Source organism: Papilio polytes, unplaced genomic scaffold, assembly GCF_000836215.1.
Source record: "Papilio polytes unplaced genomic scaffold, Ppol_1.0 DF824047.1, whole genome shotgun sequence".
Classification (NCBI taxonomy): domain Eukaryota; kingdom Metazoa; phylum Arthropoda; class Insecta; order Lepidoptera; family Papilionidae; genus Papilio; species Papilio polytes.
This window is the reverse complement of record NW_013525157.1, coordinates 2,772,238-2,789,815: the sequence shown is the minus strand read 5'-3', so window position 1 is coordinate 2,789,815 and position 17,578 is coordinate 2,772,238. Positions and strand designations below refer to the sequence as shown.

Below are 17,578 nucleotides of genomic sequence, written 5' to 3'. Positions count from 1 at the left end.
AAAAAAAAAAAAAAAAAAAAAAAGGCTACAATCTCTAACAAACAAACATCCGTCCATCTAAATTTTCGTGTTTATAATATTAGTAAGATTATGAATGTTTTTTGCATAGTCTGTTACAACCTTCTAAAGGCTATTTTAAATGTATACATGTTCAATGTAACTAGCTATTAATAATTAAATTGCAATATCTAAAATCATCAATTATTCTCTGATTAATCAATTTTTGTGGATAACGCTAATATCAAGTTTTGGTAAAAAGGTTTTTACCTTGAATTGCCCTCATTATGGTAACCCAGTTCTTGTAGTTTGCTTCTTAATTCAATTAAACGAAACCAAAACACTATAGATTTTATCGCTAATGATTTATTGTGAAACAGCAATAATAGTTTGCTTACCTTTAAACTTCTGTCCGTTTAGAGAGCTATCGTAGTCACTGGGCGTTTCCTTCCGGTTCCAATCGTATTTATTATAATATTTGTCGGGGTTTAGTAAGTGCCTTGTTGATTTCGAGGCGGCTCCGTCGTCTTGTTGTGTAAATTGTATGGGCGAGGAGGGTCTAGGCGGGCCCGCGGTGCCTGGCACCTCCGACAGCTTGCAGGGCCCAAACGCCTGGACCACGATGTCATCTTGCGTGCGGCACGCCTGCAGCTTGAGGTGACACTCCGATTCGTACGTCCTGCCGTCGCTCCCGCATACCTGTTGGTTTTATTAAGAATCGTGACGACGACGACTTAAGTGCCGATTTGCACGGAATTTGTCGTGAAACTTCATACTAACATTACAGGATACGAATTTTTATTACGGTTAATGTTATATGTTTTAAGAAAATTACCCGTCTAAACGATAAACCTATTTTGAACGTACACGGTTCTGCATAGACGACTTAAATCCATTTTCCTTATTTATTAGCTAAATTCTAAGAATTAGACGGCAAAATTACAAGTATAATTTGCTAGTAACTGTTTTACATTATCGACATTACTTCGCCATTACTGGAACACGTTTTACGATAAAGATATAATTAAGTAACAAGCGACATAACTAGATAATGTACCAGTTAGTTAGGTACGTATTTGATATAGACTATAGAAATAATCACACATTTTAGATAAAGAATCAATATTTGAAGTCTTTTAAAATATTTAAAAACATCTAATTATTAGGACTTAAAAAAAATTAAAACCGACTGATCATATACCGCTGCTCAATATTAAGTGCATCGATTTAGAGAGATCTAAATGTGCCCAAAGTTGCAAATTATAAATCTAAATAAATTACCAGCATGTTAGTATCTGTGTCTGGGCAGGGCGCGGCGGCACACTCGCAGCGCGCGCCGCCAGTACGCTCCGTGCACACCGCCCCGAAGTAACATGATAAATCCACACATGACTCTACCACGCCACCTATTTCAGCTAGAGAAACATACAAATTACCCTATCGAGTATTATCAATGATAATGTAGCTAGAAACAACTACTAATATCGTAAGCCTAAATCAATGAAGTTGCTATGCTGTCGCAGGTCGTAGACCATCGTCCACACAAGTATAGTATACCATACTTTTTCTGTGATAGATTTGAGGTAATTAATTGCATTTAAGAATACATTATGGAGGATAGTTGTAATTTATTGTTACAACTTAAAATGCCAAAACATAAAGAATAATGAACATTTACACAAAAACGTGACATGATAATGATAAAAAATCGTCCGATTTACGGTCGCCTTAAATACTATAAGTCCTTAAAATTTGAAGTAGGTATACAAAAACATTATGACTAAAGATTATAAGCAATAAGATATTTACGATCAGAGCATCCGTTGGGTCCAAGACGGCGTCTGTGGTCGGCGCACACTGTGCATTTCTGTCCCTGCACAGCGGGCCGGCACACGCAGCGCCCCGTCATCTGCTCGCAGTCCTCGCGCACAGACCCGAAGGCAGAGCATCCGCATGCTATACGTTAGAAAGTAGTTACTATATAAATCTTAATTTTGATAAGGATGATCTGCGTTCGTTTCTTAGCAAAATTTGAATTTTTGAATCTTCTAAATAGAGACTTGTTTGCGATAAAGTCAAGGTATATGTTGTTTACCTTATGAATAAAATAATGATAATATATTGTAGATGAGAGTATGCGTGATTGAAAGATCTTTTTTGTTGCAGAAAAGCAGAGTGAATCGGCTTTCTTGCTGGTAATCACTGGATAAGTAAAGTCAAGAATACCATCATAGTCGTCATCAGATTTCTATCTGTGATGCCAATTTTCATTATTTCTAAAGAAAATTACGCGCGAGAAAAAACGCGATTTTAATTCTGATGAAAATTCTTGTGAACTTACGTATGCAGCCTGTATGACCGGAACCAATACGCGGTAGGCCCCAGTAGCCGGGTTCGCATCTATCACATTTGAGTCCACCAACGCCGGGCCGACAGACACACTGGCCGTCATCATCACAGCGATCAGATACCGAACCCAATCGGTTGCAGCCGCACGAGCTCGTGATAGGACAACCTTCTTCATTAGGACCAGTCGCTGATGTGGTACCATCGGAACAACAACCGAACTCTGTGTCGGAACAGTGCAGTACCTTCTTCTCTTCAGGTTTTGTGTCATCTAGTATGTAACATTTAAAAAACTTATTAGAGATACCATGTTAATTAATTTTGAGGAATATAAGTTGAGAAAACCCTAACTGAAAATAAAAACTTTGTAAAGTAAGACAAGTATTGCGTTGTTTTGATAAATTCCGCACTGAACAGCATTCTTTGAATATCCACGAATTACCCGAGTAGTAATTGTATTGATGATACCTAAAAACGAACGAGATTATAAAATGGGTTTTACTAACTTTTAGGACAGCATCTTGCAGCTGAAACGGTGATGTGACAATAGCTTCCAGTGGGGCAGTCTTGACGATGAGGTCCGTTTCCACAGTCAATTTCCAGACCAGTTGTGAGGTCAACCATCGCTTTATTGTTGCCGCACGGTCTTACCTCCATACCTAAGATAATAAAAGGAGATAGTGTTTTTATAATATTCAATTATTTATTTTTGATTGCTAGTTTCTTACTTTGTGTTAGTATCTAAAAATGTAGATGCCATGCCCCAAGTAAAGTGTAGTGATAGTGTAACTTATATTATTGACTATTTAAAAATGTTAGTGCATTATTTCCCAAGCACACCCTAAAAACTAACCTTTACACAAGTCCAATGGTCGCAACCTAAGCTCCAGCTGCTTTTGACAGCCCTCCTTCCGCATTGCGCATAAACTAGGGTAAAGTCTAAAGTCAGACGCGCACACTGGAAAGTATTCATCGTCGGGTGGACATTCGAAAAGGCAAGAACAGCGCGGGTAGCCGTCGTCGCCGAGCTCGCAGCTGGCGCCGAAGTCGCAGCGGATGTCTCTGCACACGGATGGGTTGGCGGTGCCCCCCTCCTCCTCTGCCCCCGACCGCTCCGTCGACCCTTCCTCTGCCTCTGTAGTGGTCATCGCGGTCGTCGCTACCCACACCAATTCAAATATTTGCGTGTTAGTCGTGCGATAAAGCGGAAAGTTAGTTAATTGATCGGGCTCGGGTCGCTATATTGGAATTACTGCTAACAACTGAGCCCGTTATCACAGCCCGATAGTTAATATTTTGTTCTAATCCATTTGCAGCACTATTAATATCGATTATAGGTTCCGAACAACATAAATATGTTAGTTGTACAACTTTGTTAATTTAGCATACTGCTGTATAGATTTTACTAAATAAATTTATGCAAGAATAACAATATACGCACTCATTGCTATAGGAGGTACAACAGCAAGTCGGTCCTTGCAATCCCCGTAGAATATGACGTGTAAGGTCGTGGGCGGGTGGAGCCCGCAAGCTGCTTTCTGCAATTCACACTCGTTGGGGTATGTCTGCATGGTGCTGCCGCAGACCGGCTCTCGCGGCGCGTCTGTGCAGTCGGTTGGACACAGGCACTCTCCGGCTACGCAATGTGCTCCAAAAGAACATCGCACTCCGTCACAAAGAGCTGTAAGATACGACTTGATGACCTTTTGCTGAATTAAGAGGACTAAATCTGGTTTTGGATTATATTTTCTTTGAAGTTTAGTGCCTCTTTCTTTAAGTTAAAAACAGAGAAATACGACAAGGTAGAGAAAAAACACAAAGAAAGTTCTTCGACAACTTAGCAAAGCAATATTATACGTAGATATTGCTATCAAGTAATTAACAAGTTGGAACGATTCGTGAAACATTTATCCATTAAAATATTCTGTAAATTGGATGACGGAAACATAAATTAAAATAATTTGCAAACACCTTTTAAAAGTTCGTATCCGTTCTTGTCGCGCACTAGAGATATTACGACGATCTCTTTTCCACGATGAGGGCTAAAAGAAGACATCCGTGAAAATTTAATAACGATTGTTTACCACTTCTCCGCAAAATGAAAGCCTCGTAGAAGCGGTCGATTACCGCCGGACGAGAAACGTGGAATGCTTTTGCCAGAATTAAAATTCATTTTTTGCCGAGACTTACGGAATATGAAATAAGTCGTTAATTAAAAATTTCAAATACGGTCTTTGTTCAAACATTAAAAGATTCATTTGGCGGCGTTAATGTTTTGTATTGTTGCTCGTTTTACTTTTTTTAAATTTTAATCGTGTATTTATAAAAATGTTACATTACCATTCTATAGTCGACTTGTAAAGATAATTGTGTTGTGTAAGTGTAAGTGTTGAAATCCATCAAGGGCAGATAAAATCGGATTAATGTTAACTCAATATGTGATCAGCTCAATAAACGATATAATAAACTTTATAGCGTTCCATTCAAAGCGTTTTCATTTTGCTTTTCCGTGTTTTCGAATCGATGGCGCTTTTATTAAACAGCCGGCTAGTAATTAAAATTTTGGCCATTCGGCACTGGCATAAAGGCTTATTGTTAAGCCAAGCTCTCTCGCTTCATTTTCTTTCTAAATGTTGCCCCGTGAACCTTTTCACCGTCCCTTTTGTGATTTGAAAATATCTCGTTTAACGCATGAATATAATTCAAATAGATTACAATTGGATTCTTAGAAGGTGACTTTTCATTAACAGTAATTTTGTTGTATTCTGATTAATACGCTGACTTTTTATATAATTACATTTTTAACTTAATCATTTTTTTTAATTTGATAAAAAACTTAATTATTTAACGTAAACGTTAATCAAAACTTTTGTTCCAGGTTTGGCTAGGTTCAAGGTTTTCCTTTACTGCTTAGAGCTACCATCAATATTTAAGTAAAGTAAATTTAATTCTAACTGTAACTCTGTTAAACAAAGTAAAACGTACGTGCCTAATCCAATAAATAAACTGAAGGATATTTAGAAAGCGTTCGTTAGCGATAATGTTTGGATTATATAACTTACCGCAATCACCTCTGTACGCCAGCCGCAAGTCGCTCTGCTCGCGACACGCAGTCGAGTCGAGCTCGCATTGGGACATGTACGTTTGTCCGTCCGAACCGCATACTACTTCTGATTCCTGTGATTTTCATACATGTTAGTGTTTTCCAAACTTAATATAGATAAGGGATGTATAAAAAAGGAAGCGCCAATAGTCTAATATAATATTGTTGAAAGAATGGTTAAAAGATATTTTAGAAAATAAGCAAGATTTTTGCTTATTTTCTAAAATTTCTTTTAACTTATATTATAACTAATCTCTTATAAATGTAAATTAAAAATAAATATGAAAAGAAAATGTCAATTTTCTTTACATCTAGGGTAGATGTTTTAATGGTAGGTAACAGACATGCAATCTTCTTAGCTATTACAGATGCAATCTAAAACTAACCTGTGCCTCAGTACAGTTGTGATTGCATCGACATGCAGGTCTACCAGTATCGGTGTCCAACACGCAGTCACCTCCTCCTTGACATAAGATGTCAGCACACGTTTCTGTACAAAGAATTCACATTTTGAAAATTGTCATTACCTATGTAGATTCTTACTAACGAACTCAAATAAAGTTCAAATATCTCTTCATCTTATGATAAATATACCTGTGCATTTATTAAGTCATTACATTCGTTATCATACTAACTGTTCCCGTGCGGCTTCATCCGCATGAAATTATGAAAATTATGAAAAAAAAAGAAAAAGTAAGTAGCCTATGTGTTCTTCCAGACTATCATCTACCACCATGCCAAATTTCAACAAAATCGGTTCAACGGTTTAGGCTACAAACTCTAACAAAGATCCATCCATTCATCCATCTATCTAAACTTTCGCATTTATAATATTAGTTAGAAGTTAGATTGATAGCAAATGCCAAAATGACATGACATGACAAATCTTGGCATTCTTGCTTCCTTGATGTTGGCAGCAACTTATGGTCTCTTTCCCACATTAAGGTTCTTATCCAAAATATTTACCCTCTAAGTTTAATGGCATGAAATATAAAGCCTAAAGCGTGACATAAGTATAGGGCTTTTTGTTAAAAAAATAATTATTCAAAAATATGCTGTAATTGCTGACATCTTAGGCAACAAAGAAGTGCGTGTTTACGCTTTATTATAATAGTATAGATATAGATTAAATGAATGCCATACAATCAGAAACTCTTATATTAACATGTATATTCAAGTCGTTGACCTCACTTAATAACGTATAAAGAGGGCAGCGTGTAAAGTAGATAAATCTGATTAGAGCGGGGTTGCAACGTTAGAGATTCCATGGCTTTTATTGAATAAAAATTAGCAGTTAAAACAGCTGCTTTTTAAGGCAGATCGCTTTCGATTATATATATTTAGAGACATTTGTTTTTAGGTTTTATTCTAATAATGGAGTATAGAATATTCTCCTATATGATAGATACGATAACAAATTTCTTAACAAAAGAAACAACATCACGTTTTGAGCTGAGCATGGCAGCAGGCATGGAGCAGGCAGCACGGAGGGTCGGCATAATTTGTACATCCCTATCAGCTGTCTTATCTAAATTAGTATCGGGTTTTTCTTCTTAATAGTAAATTATGCACTGACTTGGTTTTTCAATTTAAGGCTAAGTGATGACGCTCAATGTATCATAATTCTTTAGTAAAGCGTAGACATGAACAGTATAATGCAAGGACATGAACAGTTAAGATGCCAGGTGTTCGCTAATAAGATTACATACCAAGCGTGAAGGTTACAACTGCTAGGGAGAAATTTTATAGAGTTGTAACGAAGGTGTTACGGCATGCATTTAGTTATTAGAAGCGACTTCAATTAAATTCCTATAGAGTATAGTAATAAATTTAATAATTTGTTATTCTACTTTTTAATTACATCAATTACTTTTATACATTAACTTTAAAATTAAAAATGCAGTGTGTATGAACGAACTTTATGTCGGATTATAATAAAATTAAGCATTCATTTAAAACATTCCATTACGCCATATTTCATAATGGCAGTTATACAAGAAGTTAAGAAAAGTTCATAAAATCTTTTAGTTTGTAATACAAGTTTAACTTTGCAATGCTTCCAGTAAATACCATAGAAATACTTAATCCGAGAGCAACTCCCCTTTGTCCCTTTGACAAGTTACCTACAGTATTGCGTTCGAGTTAAAAGTTTTTAATATATTTCATGATTGTTTTATAAAACTTTTCTTGTAATTTAAACAGGCTAGTTGATTCTCTTTGCGAAAGAGGTTTAGATTTATAGGCTTCTAAAGAATAAGAAGGATACTGGAATGGTTGGAGAATTTTGAGACTATGAACTTATATGTATGCTTTTCCTGAAAACAAACAAAAAACTACTAGTACAAATAGACTAGTAGTTGGCTATAACTCTTAGGGCCTGTCCACCACTGACTTATAGAGGCTCCGATAGCTTAAAAATGACGTCACTGTACACTGTACAGATAAGGTAACAAAATCCGATATTTCCATCACATATTTGACACGTTTGTTTGTTATCAGACAATTTACAATTTGGTGGGACAGGCCCTTACTAATATCAACGTAAAAGTATAAATGATTTTATCGATGGAAGTAAATGTTAGTGGGCATTATAGTATTGTTTTTGTTATAGTTAAAAACCACGTCACTTCATAGGCAACAACCAAAAGAAAAATATATTGAAATTGAGGCTTGCCATGCAAAATTTATACACATGATATTAAAATAAGCTTTCTTTATTACGACGCCGGAATTTCGCAAGCATTTTATTGACAACTTTATAAAAGAAAAAAGATTTTGCTCACGGGAAATTGATTGCGATTTCTCTTGGAAAAGGAATTTTATAATTGATTTTGTATTTCGTTTATATTCCACCACAGCAGGAATTCTATTTCGTTACAAACCTTGAATGTTTCATGAAATAAATCCTGTCAAATTGAAATTATAATACATTTTTTGATTGCTTTTAAACGTTACATTGCAATATAATTTATAAAATCTATCACCAACCAAATGTATACGATAAATTTTTGATTCAAGAACCATTACGACATCAAAATTATATTTACAGTCTATGTCAAAATTGTTAACAGAATTCTATTTCAGTTAATACTATCCATTTGTTTATTAGTCATATAAAATATCTTAACAGACAAATGAAGGTTCTAACCGTAAGAGGATAGGGAGCTCTCAAAACCTTTGCCTTTAATTTAGGTTACCGTATTGTCATTACACCGGGCCGCAACGCCAACGTAGAAACAACTTTAATTATCGGACCTTCGTAACAACACACCAACATTAAATATTTGTATATCAAGACAGGTGACGCAATAAGTACACTGTTTCAAGTTAAGTAAAATTAAAATTAATTTTAGAAGTACATGTATGTATTAGGTCATTTTTATTCCCTGACAGGATTCTGCTAACAAGTTTATAATTTAAAAGGTATGTTCATTTACACAACTAAAATCCTTCTTGCCAAACTCCCTCCCCCAAATAATTAAATTTTCCTGGGCAATCGAACAAAGAACTAGAGCTTATCATTTGTCATCATGATCATATAAGATCATATAACTAATAATAAAATGTCTATAATTTCATCCCAAATTACCATATTTCGGGGCAGATAATCGTAATATTGCAAAATACGAACTACTGAAGGCAAGATTCACGGAAAGCGTAGTATAGGTCGTAGAACAGCTTTGCTCAAAAACCAACGCCACTGGTTTGGAAATAGCAACCGTTCGCTTTTTAGAGCCGTGGTATCGACAATGCAAGTTGTTCTAATAATCGCCGAACTGTGAAAGAAGCACTTTAAGAAGAAGAAGAATCGTAATATACTACATGTTTTACAAATAAAATGACTTACGACAAGTTCCATTGTAGAGCACTGTCAGGTCCTGTTCTTTGATGTTAGCTTGACAAGCGTGCATTCGCATCTTGCACTCGCTACCGTACGTGTTGTGGTCGGATGCGCACACCGGCGCTAATGTCGCGTCGCACACAGGGCAGGAGCACTGAGCGGCACCGCTGCGTGACACGCATGCCCCGCCCCAAGGACAGCTTGCGCGTGCGCAGGGATTCTCTACACCTATACATACGAAAAGATAGTTTCTTAGTTATACGAAAAGATAGTTATTAGTTCTTTTACTATTGAATAAGTTTACTAAATATGTAGGGATTATATCCTGAAGAGACAAAGAAGGGAATGAAACAGTGTTACAATAAATGGGTAAAGAAGTGGAAATTGGAATATCTTAGCCACATATTGCGTGGACCGAAATACGAATTATTACAGAATATTTTCAAGGGAAAAAAATTCTTCATTATCGATAAATAACCTTTGCTTCTACTCACCGCAAGGTCCCATGTAAGCGACTCGTATATCCCTGTTTTCCAAACAAGATGTGCGATCCAATGAGCAAGGGTTGTCGTATGTGCGTCCGTCTGTGCCACACACAGGACGCACGAAGTCCTCACAGGGCGCGCCGCATGCACACACCGCGACGCCGTGCGCGTCTAGCAGGCAACGCTCACGGACACCGCACTTTACACTCTCGCAAGGGTGTTGAGCTATTATAAAGAAATAGAATTTGTTATTTGGGTTCTATCTCTTATTAGACGTTAATATAACATTAGACTATTCTGTAGACAAGTTCAGTTCAAAAGTAAATAGGTATTTTGAACCATAAATGATACATATAGCTTCTTTTACTTTACCTATGACATTCTCTTTTCCGGTAAGATATGTTAGTTACTATCGCTAAAACCAGTAAAACTATCCATGCAATTTTCGTACCGCTGTATTCATGTAGTAAGTTTGTAAATTAGTTGCTAGGCAAACTACTAACAACAACGCACCAATCAAAGCAGCAATATAAGCAAGTTCATGAAAGCATTTACGGAATCAAGTTCTCGATACCACTTCGATACTTAATACTATGTTTACAATTTATTAAATGAAATACGCTCCTACTAAAATAGATTTATATAAAGTTACGGATAAAATATGATAGTACAACCCGCCGGATGATAAGTTAATAACACTACAAAATTGAATTATTTCGCTCCTGTCGCAATTCCTGAGAGGCGACGCTTCGATGCTCGTGTCCAATTACATTATTTTAGAACAAAATATCACTCGGTTCGTACGCCAGTAAACGTGTTTTTGCATTTCCCAATAAAGATTTTATATTGAATTAAGCACTGAAATTGGGACAGCGATCAATTCCCAGTACGTGAGCCTTGATGAGGATAAGTCTTAATTTACTTATCTGTTCAAAATAAATAGCTGTTTTGTTTGAACTTCATTGGATTTTTCTGAACGTTGTTATTTAAATTTTGACTAAAGGTATATTAAATTTACAATGTAAAACATCGTAGCGGGATTTCTTCGTCGCATGGTGGCGTAAAAGAATCCATTTCGTCCCTTGAGCGCCGTAAAAGTCGACTAAAGAAAATGCTGCGCAACGAAAATCCCCCGGATTTTGGCAGATGAGTAAGGATATTAAATATGCGTGACCTAAACTACGCAAGCTGATAGTTTTGAATTCTATTACACTAGAAATTCTACAGTTTTTTTCTTCTGACGGCGATATAAATCAGTTGAAGAGATTAATTTTATAAAAGATCTACTTTTTATCCTCTGGTTCTCAATTTGCAATAGTAGATCAAGAACCTAATTACGAGCGCCTATGACCATTTCCAACTTCATAGAACCAAGAGCATTATTGTAATTTTAAAGGTTCATTATACACTGGTTTACCTGAAGCGCATTCTCCTCTATAAGCTATAGAGAGCTGCTGCCTTGTACGACAGGATTCTCGTCGTAAGGCGCACTCGCTTGGGTAATCCTTGTAGTCGGAGCCGCAGAGCGCAGCGCCTGGCCGCGGAGCCAGCTCGCAGGCGGGCCCGCATCGGCATACAGGCGTGCGGGACTCGTTCAATTGACAGATACCTCCGTCCGCACATTCGTGATCTGCGCACGGGTCTGCATAAAAAAGCATAAATATGTACTATGTGAAAAAAGTACGCTTAATGATAAAAAGTTAAGTGTACTTTTTTCACATAGTTCACAAGATTTAATTCAATACGGACCTGTACCAAAAGAATCGTTATGTCCCAGTTCAAATTCAAAGTTATTACCGTAAAATAAAAAAAAAAACAGATGTTATCCACATTAATTCAAATTAGAAGCCAATCTGCTATCAAGAGTTGAGCATGAAGTCTAAACTAGGCTTAGTGGCACAACTCCGCAATACCGGGGACCAAGAACTTAGCATGCCTTACAATACTGAGTCGTTCACTTAATGCCACTAAAGCAGCCAGCCATTCAGAGCCAACGTCGCACGCACAACAAAGCAGTTTACTACCGTTCTATTTAATTTAATATCACGCTAAATAGATTGTACGATATACTCGTACACAAACGATTCTCTAACGCTCGGAGCATTCGTTAATTAACATTTGCGACACCCCGTAATTTAATTCCATTACTCATTTCAATACAAAATTACTCTTTGCTAAATTATCTCATTTCATCAAATAAAATTAGAGCATGTTAATATTAAGGTCCCTGGATATATCAGTTGCTTACACACACGCGTATATAATATGCTTTATACGACCCAACATTATTTTATTCCCCGCGTATAATGTATAGTCTCACTAACCTAATTTATCGCAACATGTTTTGGGTTGGAAAAAATATTTTTTCCGTGCAGAGTCCGTAGGTACATTACACGGGGAATGTAAGGTCCGAAATGAAAACGATTTAATATAAACACAAATGCAATACTAAAGTAAAGAGGGCATTTCACAAAGGAAGTTGGAATATACGGGCATTCGGTCTTGTACAAATTTAGTTGAGATCGAATGTTCCGGGACAAGTTCTGTGAAAAGGGTACGGACGCTCCGTCCGGAGTGTATAAAACACAGCAGATTAAATTACATTTATAAAAAGGAAACAGGAAAACTGATTTGGTGTTTTAAATAATCCTTTATATCCTTGAATTTCCTCTTGAGGAATTCACTTACAAGTTAACCATTTGCAAACTGATAAAATGAAGTAAAAGTTGAAAAATATATATATAGATATAACTGTTTTTCTTTTGTTTCTGTCGTCATTTTTCGATCCAAGATTACGGTATAAGAGTGTAAAAAACTATAAATATTCATTCATGGTAAGCTAGCCTTGTGTGTAGGTGAATTCACGATGCAAACTACGTAATACATTTCAATATTAGATGCATTTCTTTGAATTCGTACAGGATATCGTTACTTGTTACAGAGTGATGTCAATTAGTGAGGATATAGTGACAAGCTTGGTGCACAAATAAGCAAGCAGCCTCACTGCACTCCTAAAGTGTAACAAGAAGTTCATACGGAGTATAAGCGACTTTAAATTTTAAGTTTCCAGTAAAACGACGATAGAACTTAAAACTTGCAACATAGCTAGAAACTTTTAACTCCTAGAAATGGAAGAAGTATGTAACTGTAATATCATTATAAATACTTGTATATTTAATAAAAATACTAGCTTTCACCCGCGACACCGTCCGCGTGAAATTAAAAAAGGTAGCCTATGTGTTCTTCCAGATTATCCTCTACATTTACACCAAATTTCATCGAAATCTGTTCAGCCATCTAGTCTTTTGCATTTTTAATTTTAGTAAGTATAATTGGAAGTCATCTATGCAATATGGTTTTAATTTAATGTGTTTTAACTTCATCTAGTTATATTTTATACTAATGTTATAAAGAGGAAAGATTGGTATTTTTGTATGTATCGAAATAACGCTAAAACTACTGGGCCGATATTAAAAATTCTTTCATCGTTAGAAAGGTAATTTATCTGTGAGAAACATAGGCTATTATTTTCACTATTAAAAATATACACACAATAAATAATAATAGTAAATGTGTTTATTCATAACTTTTAAAGTTCCAACAATTTGAAAACAGTGATTTAATATTATTTTACATTTTCTATATGCGAATGTGCAGTAAGGTTGATATAGAAAGCTTCACGGTTCCTTGGGTCTAAGTAACTTGGCAATATTTCTGTGCGGCGTCATCTCATACGAACGAAATGAAATGTTGACCCTTTTTGTACTTCGCATCTATTATTAAGGAGCGACCTCTTCTTAACGAGTTCTATTCATGATTCTCAAACTTGGGGTCCAAAGAAACACGGTCAAACGGCCGCTTTAATTAATTCTTGTCATTAAAAGAACGGAGAATAATATTCCGGCAGCTTATTACTTTTGTTTGCAATTTTTTTAATATACGTCTTTCATTATGAATTATCTTGAATAACAAATACTGTAATTTCTTACTTTACATTATTGTTTTTATAACTTTACACTGCGTTAATCAGGCTACACATTTTTTTATCATTAAAATGTTAATAAAATATTTTTTTTGGTTTACACTTACCGCATTTTCCATGATATCGTATTGTAATGTTCAATTGGTTGTCGCACGCGTGCTTGTCGAGATGACAACTGGAAGGGTATTCTCTGCCGTCAGAACCGCAAACAGGCTTACGGCGCTGGCAGCTGCGAGGACATCTGCACTCCGCTTGACCGTATGTCACCACACATCGTGCACCCGACGGACAAGTTACAGTCGAGCAGGGATCCCCGGCTAAAAAAGTCAATTTTTATAAGCACGAATTTACTCATCTCTCTAATGATGACTCGGAATGTTTTCTTGAAGTGTAGGTTTCACAAGTTACATAAGTAATTTAGCAGCATTTGTTCATCGGAACCAGTAAAATTCTGGATAAACAAATTGGGTAATGTCTGCGTTAGAACTACAAAGCGAAAATATCATAAACCAAACTTGCACTTATTTGTGAAAGTTATATTTATACTAACCGCATTCTCCCTCGTGTTTAACGCGTAGATTCAGCCTCCTCTCGCAGGCTTCTTTGCGCAGGAAGCAGTGGTTGCGGTAAGTTCGTCCAGATGTTGAGCAGACGGGCACCTGCGTCGCGGGGCAGGAGACGGGACAAGCGCAATGCGCGCGCCCGTCCCCCAGGGATACACATTCCGCACCCCACCGGCAAAATGTCTTCTCGCAAGCTTCTGTAATACACGGATCTCTTAGGATAAAGAAGAATTTTCACGCTTTGTATTATCCTATTTATTCATTTATACCCGCAGTGAATACTTTTTTGTCATACAGAAGTTATTAAAATTTATAGGATAAAAATAGAAAGTGATAATATAATGCAATAAGAGAAACGGTGATGGCTAAGTTTTAAGAACAACGCCATCTACCGATTCTGTTTATAAAGTTTATTAAATACAAATAATTTGTAGCTATGATATTAGCGGTCGGGTTATACAAATGATTATAAATGTTTGTAACTGAGTCGGGTTATACATGTCGAACCTAACGACGGTCTTTTATTTCGTACACCACAGAAGCGTTCATAATTTAATTGATGTATCTGTCACAACATTGCTTATGTAACTTTTACTATTACCTCCTTTTTTAAGGCAAAATTTATTTATAGCATATTTAAAAATAAGATAACTAATGACAATATGATCATTCCTTGTGTGAGTGCGGTTTGGATGAGGGATCCTTAGAACATATATTTTTTAATTGTCCGAAACTTAAAGTTCACTTACATGATATTCTTCCTACCCAAATTCCTAGACCCATTTATATTCCATTCTTGCTAACCTTAGTTTACAGCCCCTTGGTGAAGGTTTTATTTAAATTTTTAATTACCAATAATATTAAATTGTAATTAAAATATATGAATTTTGTATTTAGTGTGTAGTATAGTAGTAACATTGGTGTTGTCCTATTACAGTGCCTCGATTGATATCATCAGCCACCGGTCATTTGTCAATCACACTGGATTCCGTCTTTCTAGTTAACTGCTACTCAAAATTTTAGTCTCGTTTTATATACTTTCAATTATCTTCAACCTTGACGTTAGCGAAATTATCGAAATAACGATGGGGTCCACTAAACATTAAAAGAAGAAGAAGAAGAACTAATGACAATGTTGAAAGTGAGTATATTAATATTAGCTTTAACCATAAAAGAATAAAGAGTGATAAATAACTTGTAACGTGACTAATAAAAGGTATGTATAATAAAGTATTACAGAGAACATCAAAACCTTTATTTCCGCTGGGGTAAGTTAGAATATAAAATTGCATTCAAGAAACAACATAACATATTAACTACAATATCATCTCAATAGTAATGGTCTACACTAGTGATTGGAAATATTGTAAACAAATTTTCATTTAGTTTGCTTTTACTAAAATCGTGTTCAAAGTAAAAAGAGGTCTAATCAACATGGTTTCGCGCTCTCTTGTAAAAGCTGCGTCGTTGAATGAGCGTCGTTCCTCAACAAACTCCTAAGAATGACACAATTTCCAATTTTCTACCTGGAAAGACGGAATCGTGACTAAATTATTAAGCAGGACTAAAATAAGATGCGAACATCCGCTTTACCGCCGCATTGTGTTGGAGCAGGCTTCGGGGATTACCGATCGCTATCACCTTGTTAAAATTCTAAGCAGAGATTGCGCGAGTCACACGCCCGCGGTTTGCTTAAACTTCATTTATAATTTTGTCCTTCATTCAAAAGAGGTTAATTTCGCCACGCGAATTTGTTGTTAAGCGAGCAAACACTTATCTCGAACTCATAATACAGAAGTGATAGTAGGAATAGATGAAAGTCAAATGTTTTTGTCGATTCAGATTGTGATAAGCTACCGGCGTCAATATTCCCAACCAATTATAACGTGCCTTCCTTCGACCACGTTACCTAGCTATAGGGATAGTGGTCAAGCGATGATTTTAAAAATCATAAAAAAAAATCTTGAAGCTTATATGAATGGCAGTCTATTTTTCCGCGTATAGAGATCGAACCAATTTTTCGGTATATACTCGAATATTTCGAGATGAATATTAACAAGTTTTATTTATAAATTCCGTCGCCCGTATGAAATAGCTTCACAATATTACTTTCATTTCCCACTTCAAAGTGAGTTGAATCTTAGAAACGTGGAATTCTGTTAATATTTATTACAGTTACCTTTCTAGAAAGAAGATCAAACGTCACGATTTTTGCCGCAAACTCATTTCCTTGACTTTTATATAAAGACCCTTGACGAATCCGCTTAAAGGAAAGAAAGCAGTCGGAAATAACAATTTCGTTAGAAACAAAATGTCAGAATGCGAATCGCCGTAGAAGAAGGCCGAGATAAATGTAAGCAGGAGGGGAGATAAAAATGATGGCGGATGCTTCGTGAATGAAACAAAATTAGGATATTTACCGCGCTCCTTTTTTTAGATAGGTACGCGCAAACTGCTTAAATTATCTATAAGCGTCTGTACGTAAATTCCTAGTTATACGGGTAAAAGGTACAAAGGAGGCCTCCCTCGCTATGCCGCGTTTATTAAACTCAATAAAGCTCGCCAAGGATTTTATATAATATTGCCAAAATAAACCTGACAAACGCCAGTGCTGCTTCATAACCATACTCGTAGAAGTCGAGGTAATTCACAAGTCGTATGAATCACGCCGCACACACTCCCCTTTCTATTATTCAACTTCAGATAATGTTAAATTTAAAACGTAATATGCCATACTTTGTGAAATATTTTCTAAAAAGAGAAAAATAGATTGCTAGAACAACTTTCAAAAAACTTTCTATTGACGTTGCTGAAATCAAATCAAACCAAAAGAACTAAAAATGACCTTGGATTAGAATACATCTATATCCCCACTTAGATACATAAGTGGAAGAAATAAATAAAAAAATCCTACAGGCAAAACATTATGCACAGCTCTGATCTTTAGTGATAAGTGTTTCATAATATTGCGAAATTTGTACTAAATGTTATAGTAATTCAAGCGGACGAAGCCGCACGGGTAGAGCTAGTTAAATATACATTTTTCAAACTACTGCTTTAAAACAAACAGTAATAATCCTCAAATCAAAAAAAATAATATTAATTTAAGATACAATTTACTTTAAAACTCTCATAAATCAATAAATTAAAAGAATAATGAGGAATCACTTCAAACATGCACCCTTAGTATTCTGCCCTCAAACAATAAGAGGGTTCAAATGGTACAATGAGTACGCCTTTATGCTGGGTTCACACAAGGCT

General features: G+C 35.9%; 1 protein-coding gene across 7 annotated transcripts in view; it reads right to left on the bottom strand.

The window, feature by feature from the left end:
- The window catches only part of LOC106100673 (agrin-like), a 127,610-nt gene that overhangs the window by 11,216 nt on the left and 98,816 nt on the right, over positions 1–17,578 (bottom strand). For 6 of the 7 annotated variants that reach the window (XR_001225451.1, XM_013279636.1, XM_013279635.1 and 3 more), the window contains exons 3-16: positions 14,305–14,514; positions 13,862–14,071; positions 11,190–11,414; positions 9,782–9,997; positions 9,294–9,515; positions 5,833–5,936; positions 5,406–5,520; positions 3,785–4,024; positions 3,197–3,502; positions 2,850–3,002; positions 2,339–2,614; positions 1,807–1,953; positions 1,279–1,412; positions 396–696 (exon numbers count right to left, since the gene is read on the bottom strand). Coding sequence is in view for 6 of the 7 variants with exons in the window: in XM_013279636.1 (XP_013135090.1) it covers positions 396–696; positions 1,279–1,412; positions 1,807–1,953; positions 2,339–2,614; positions 2,850–3,002; positions 3,197–3,502; positions 3,785–4,024; positions 5,406–5,520; positions 5,833–5,936; positions 9,294–9,515; positions 9,782–9,997; positions 11,190–11,414; positions 13,862–14,071; positions 14,305–14,514 (2,859 nt within the window). In the remaining variant the exon portion in view is untranslated. The remainder of the gene's footprint in view (positions 1–395; positions 697–1,278; positions 1,413–1,806; positions 1,954–2,338; positions 2,615–2,849; positions 3,003–3,196; positions 3,503–3,784; positions 4,025–5,405; positions 5,521–5,832; positions 5,937–9,293; positions 9,516–9,781; positions 9,998–11,189; positions 11,415–13,861; positions 14,072–14,304; positions 14,515–17,578) is intronic. The other variant, XM_013279640.1, reaches the window with a different exon arrangement.